The sequence below is a fragment of the Lutra lutra genome, chromosome 8 (assembly GCF_902655055.1).
Source record: "Lutra lutra chromosome 8, mLutLut1.2, whole genome shotgun sequence".
NCBI classification, from domain to species: domain Eukaryota; kingdom Metazoa; phylum Chordata; class Mammalia; order Carnivora; family Mustelidae; genus Lutra; species Lutra lutra.
This window is the reverse complement of record NC_062285.1, coordinates 52,674,961-52,681,257: the sequence shown is the minus strand read 5'-3', so window position 1 is coordinate 52,681,257 and position 6,297 is coordinate 52,674,961. Positions and strand designations below refer to the sequence as shown.

Sequence of the window (6,297 nt, the reverse complement as noted above, 5' to 3'; positions counted from 1 at the left end):
AAAGACTCTCAACATGGGTTAAAGATCTACATGTGAGAGCTGAAACCATAAAAACTCCTGATAGAAAACAAAGGCAGTGATCTCTTGGGCATTGGCCTTAACAACCTATTTATGGACATGTCTCCTTAGGCCAGGGAAACAAAAGCCAACATAAACTATTTGGACCACACCAAAATAAAAAGCTTTGCACAGTAAAGGAAAACATCAACAAAACAAAAGGAGAACCTATGCACAGAAGGAGATACTTGCAAAGAATATATCCAATAAAGTGTTAATAATCCTAACATGTACAGAACCCATACAATTTAATACCAAAAAGATAAATAATTTGACTTAAAAGTCAGCAGAGAAGATACATAGATATAGGAAACAATTTTGATAATAATAAGGATTTGGTAGAATATGAGAAAGACAAATATTACAATGATTTAAACAAAGATACTGTATTTTTATCCCATTTAAGTGTTTAGGCTTGTATGTTGAAACTCCTCCATGAAATCACTGTGTTTCTAAGCTGGAAAGACCTGCAATGGGGTCAAGAACTTAGGTGTGGTCTCTCTTGTTGTATTTCTAGTGTGATTGCTTATTCTCTGGCTCTAAATGGCTTGTATCCCATCTACATCGCAACACTGAGAGGGGTTAGAGAGCAAGAGGAGGGCAAACTTCTTTTATTAAAGGATAATCCATAGAAATTGCTCATCTCCACTTACACCCTTTGTTTATAATTTAGTCACATAGTCACGACAAGTTGCAAGGAAGGTTAGCTATAGTCATAGATAAATATTCCATTAACACAGAGGAAGTGGAGAATGCTTGGGTATTAAGAAATATCCATTAGTTGGGGCGCCTGGGTGGCTCAGTGGGTTAAGCCGCTGCCTTTGGCTCAGGTCATGATCTCAGGGTCCTGGGATCGAGTCCCGCATCGGGCTCTCTGCTCAGCAGGGAGCCTGCTTCCCTCTCTCTCTCTCTGCCTGCCTTTCTGTCTACTTGTGATCTCTCTCTGTCAAATAAATAAATAAAATCTTTAAAAAATTAAAAAATAAAAAAATAAAAAAAAAGAAATATCCATTAGTTTAAGATCTACTAGATCATACAACAAAAATTATCTGGAAAAAGACACCTTTCAGAAATGAAACTGAGGTTATGCATAAAAAGAATTCCTAATTGTATCTACAGGATTAATGGTGACGTATTTAACTTGAGGCAGTGTTTTCTATGACAGGTTAATAAATGTTACCACTTTTCATTATCAACAGAAATAATTTTTTTACCTATTTTCTTTCCTGCTATCTATATTTTTTAACTCAAATGTGACTATCCAGAAGAACAATCACATAGTAGGGAAGTCCTAAACTGAATTCTCAGGAGACACAGTTAAAAGTAGTTTTTTAGGGGTGCCTGGGTGCCTCAGTCAGTTGAGCAACTGACTTTTGATTTCAGATCAGGTCATGATCTCAGGGTTGTGAGATCAAGCCCCACATCTGGCTGACAATGGAGTCTGCTTGTCCCTCTTCCTCTGCTCCTCCCTCCTGCTTGTAATCTCTCTCTCTCTCTCTCTCTCTCTCTCTCATTCTCTCTTTCTCAAATAAATATAGAAATAAATAAAATTTTAAGGTAGGTTTTTTGAATATTTATTTTTATTTTTATTTTTATTTTTTATTTTTATTATTTATATTTTTATTAATATTATTTTTATTTTATTCATTTATTTGATGGCGAGGAAGATGGTGAGAGAGGGAACACAAACAGGGGGAATTCAAGAGAGAGAAACAGGCTTCCTGCTGAGCAGGAAGCCCAGTGCAGAGCTGGGATCATGACCTGAACCAAAGGCAGACACTTAACAACTGAGCCACCCAGGTCCCCCAATATTTGGTGGCTGGGGAGAATTTTGTAATAAATTATAAATATGTGATCCCTTGGGAATGGTGTTCTTGGAGTTCATATACTCCCGAGAATTCTTCAATATTCTTTAGATTTTTTTCCTTCAGGGCCCAGAAAGCATAAATATTCCAAGGGATCAAGTGTTCACTAACTTATATGGCATTGAGGATAATACAGGGAAAAGTATTCAATACAAAAATAAGTAAATCATAGCAATGGGGAAATTTAATATACTACTTTAAGTATCTACCAAAAAAAAAAAAAACAGCTAAGGAAACAATTTACAAAGTTGTCTTAAATACAAAAGAAAAAACAATCATAGATTGTAAGCTAGAAGGAGACCCATTCAGAGAGGAATGGAATGTCAGTATACTCTGTTGAGCACGATGATAAAAGATTTAAAGACTGGAGCAGAGATCATTTTATCTGAATAAATCTGGGTATATATCTTCTTTTGAGAAGGTGTTTGAGTTTTTAGGTCTTTGGCAGAATGATTTAAAACTCAAAAAAAAATGAAAAGAAGAGGTATGTCTAAAATTTAAAAACCATTATTTCCTGTTAGTTATGTTTAACCCATGTTGTTCTGTTTTACCATTAAAGAATTTAATTTAAATTTTCTAACCTTTTAAATTTTGATTGTAGGGAAAACAGTGACAGAAGACAAATAGAATCAGTGAAAATTTGGTATTGAAAAAAAAATTTTTTAAGATTTTATTTATTTATTTGACAGACAGAGATCTCAAGTAGGCAGAGAGGCAGGCAAAGAGAGAGAGAGGAGGAAGCAGGCTTCCCACTGAGCAGAGAGCCTGATGCAGGGCCTGATCCTAGGACTCTGGGATCATGAAGGCAGAGGCTTTAACCCACTGAGCCACCCAAGTTCCCCATAGAAAATTGCTTTTAAGTTTCACCAGTATTCACAATATCTAATGCAAGTAAACATCAGTGTACTCATAGGCCTGACTTCTAATGGTTCTGTAATATGAGCTTTGTCAATTTTTGAACAATGAATGTTGGGGATAGTTGGTGTGTGTAAAGGTTAAAGTTGAACAAAGAAATAATCTGACAGTAAAATTCTGATTTAGGTGTTACAAGTATACCTTTAGTTACTGCCATTGGAATATCTTGTGTAAATGTAGATTGCTTCACAATTATGTGAATGTAAAAGGAATGCCCAGGAAAAACAATAGTCCTTTCTTTTTCACTTACATTATTAAGGTGATTTTGATAGTAGATCTCATTTTTTAATCTTAGAGTCCTCATGCAAATGCCTTAGATATAATTGGAATCAACTTTTATTTGTCCTTATATATTTATTTTTATTTATGTATATGCCTTTTATTTTTAAAAAGATTTTATTTATTTCTGAGAGAGAGAGAGAGCACGTGTGAGAATGAGAGAGAGAACATGAGCAGCAGGGAGAGTCAGAGGCAAAGGGAGAAGCAGAGTCCGCTGTTGAGCAGGGAGCCTAATGCAGGGCTCAATCCCACAACCCTGGGATCATGACCTGACCCAAAGGAAGACGCTTAACTGATGGAGCCACCCAGGTACCCCTGTACATGCCTTTTAATAATAACAACTTATGTTTTGGGGGCACCTGGGTGTCTCAGTTCTTGAGCGTCTGCCTTTGGCTCAGGTCATGATCCCAGTGTCCTGGGATCCAGCCCCATATCTGGCTCCCTGCTTAGTGGAGCCTCTACTTCTCTCCCTCTTCAGCTCCTACATCATTGTGTTCCCTCTCTCACTCTCTCTCTTTGTCATAAATAAACTCTTTTAAAAAATAATAATAACTTGTGTTTGTGAGGTTGAAAGTAATTATCTTGGTATCAAGACAGACAGTATTGTCTTATCTAATGCCCAAAGCCAAACCTTAAGTATTTTATTGTGCTTGATGATGAAGATACCAGGGAAGGAAATATTCCTTAGAGATACAAATAATTTTTTGGAGAAATAGACTATAATCTCTCCTATAATTATTTGCACAGAGTATTCTACTTTTAAGGTGATGACTTGGATAATATACTCCTTCAAACTTAAACCTGATTTCCAACTGACCAACCTAGCAAGTCTGAGCATATGATTATCTCAATATATGTGTGGTGTTGAAAATAGTATCTGTATGGTTAATGTTTCTTTAGTTATGAGTTAGCTGAATGTTGTTATGATAGGGAAATATATGCTGCCTAAAATTGCTGTCACCACTGTTCTGAGATATGTTGTGTGTTTGAAATGTACCAAATACTCTCACACCCTATTTCCCTTAGGCCATGCTGATCTCAAAATTGTTCACGTTTTCAATCTGTATTTTAGACAAAGAATAAAATGGTAAGTGTAAAGCACAGAAGCAGATGGGGAGGAATTTTATTGGAGAACATTTTCTCCTTAAAATTTTTACTTACTAAGTTACATATTTTAGTTACCAATTTATTATTTTTTTATTTTAAAAAATTTTTGTCTTAGTAATTTGTATATTTTAAATCTAATTTTTTTTCTCAAATTCACTGTCCTGTCTCTTTAAACCCTTCTTGTCTTCTGGGTTTCTGTAAAGCTTTGTCTTTATTGCTCTCTTCTCTTTACCTCTAATACCCCAGACAATTTTCTGAACACTAATTTGTATATTTCTCTCTGCAACTCTATTATTTTTCTAATTTTCACCTTATTTTACATGATCTATTCTCAGAACTATAACATGCAGAGGAAAACTGAGCTTTTCTTATATACACTGAAATTACCAGACTCTTCCTACTGATTTTGTTTCAGGATACAGACTGGGAAGGAGTTATATTGAAGAAATGGAAACACTAATAAGGATGGCAAATAAATAAATTCCCAATGTCTCAAAGTCACTTATCTGAAATTGTATCTCATTAGCCATGAAAGTAAATGACACAAGAATCAGGCATTTGAGTTGATTAGTTGAAAAAGATGGTAAAGTTATGATAGCCCTGTTTATTGAAGACAGCAAGGGGTGTGTGTGTGTGTGTGTGTGTGTGTGTGTGTGTGTGTATTAAATGGAATAAATGGATTGCTGTAATTTTAAGGACAGATACCACTTTGTTTCTAGTATGCATACCTTTTAATTGAACAAGAAATGGCATCTATTCCAATACTTGTGTAAATTCAAGAGAGGAAAAGCATTTTTCTATGTTTGAAATCTCCCTCTAATTTCCATCAAATTTATTTCCTTAAAAAATCAACAATTTATACCATCATATAGGTTATTCGCCAGTAGAATTAGAAACTGAAGATGGAATTCTCTGTCCAGATGCTCTGGAAGTGCAAACTATTGTTTCTCCTGGCATACCCATCTTCAAAACCTGAATGAGCATTGTGTTACTCTATCTGAAATGTTGCTTGCTAACTTTATTTTAGATAATTAAATCACTCTTATTTTTCCACTGGGATTGTCAATGTCTTTCTGTTTTTCTTTCCTATTTAGAATTGGAAAAATAGAGGATAGTAATGGGCAACCACACACAAGCCATAGTGTTTATACTGGCAGGTTTGACTGATGACCCACAATTGAAAGTTGTGTTATTTGTCTTTCTGCTTCTCACCTACTTGCTGAGTGTCACTGGCAATCTGACCATCATCACACTCACCCTGGTGGATACTCATCTCAAGACCCCCATGTATTTTTTCCTTCGGAATTTTTCCTTTCTAGAAATTTCCTATACTACTACATGCATCCCTAAATTGTTGGTTACTATGGCAACTGGAGACAAAACCATTACCTATGATAATTGTATTACTCAAGTGTTTTTTGCCTTCCTTCTTGGTGCATCTGAATTTTACTTGCTGGCTGCTATGTCCTATGACCGCTATGTTGCCATCTGTAAGCCCCTGCATTACACAACCATCATGAACAGTAAGATCTGCATTCAACTTGTCTTCTGTTGTTGGCTTGCTGGATTCTTTACCATCTTTGTACCTCTCCTCTTAGGCCTAAAGCTTGACTTCTGTGCCTCCAAAATTATTGACCATTTCTACTGTGATACAACTCCCCTCATGCAGATCTCCTGCTCAGACACACAGCTCGTTGAGACCATGGGGTTCATTTCTGCATCGATGACACTTGTGGTCACATTGCTAATGGTTATAATTTCATATGCTTTTATTGCCTTAACAATTCTAAAAATCCCTTCAAGTAAGCAGAAGAAAAAAGCTTTTTCAACATGTTCTTCTCACATGATTGTGATATCCCTCTCTTATGGCAGCTGCATCTTCATGTATGTTAAACCTTCAGTTAAACAAAGAATATCTTTTTCCAAGGGAATTGCAGTGCTCAATACTTCCGTAGCCCCACTATTGAATCCTTTCATCTATACTTTAAGGAACCAGCAAGTGAAAAAAGCTTTCATGAACATGATACACAGGGTTGTTTCTTTCTCAAGTAAATGAATGTCCTGTTGCATTTTA

The 6,297-nt window shown here is 35.7% G+C and overlaps 1 protein-coding gene across 1 annotated transcript; it reads left to right on the top strand.

The window, feature by feature from the left end:
- The first annotated feature begins 5,340 nt into the window (after positions 1-5,340).
- On the top strand, positions 5,341-6,279 carry LOC125107226 (olfactory receptor 6C74-like). Its single transcript, XM_047742110.1, has one exon. The coding sequence runs from the start codon at positions 5,341-5,343 to the stop codon at positions 6,277-6,279; it is 939 nt and encodes a 312-aa protein (XP_047598066.1).
- The last annotated feature ends 18 nt before the right edge of the window (positions 6,280-6,297 follow it).

Bases quoted from the DNA above. Each gene is read 5' to 3' on its own strand.
- LOC125107226 (XM_047742110.1), top strand. From the start codon at position 5,341: ATGGGCAACCACACACAAGCCATAGTGTTTATACTGGCAGGTTTGACT.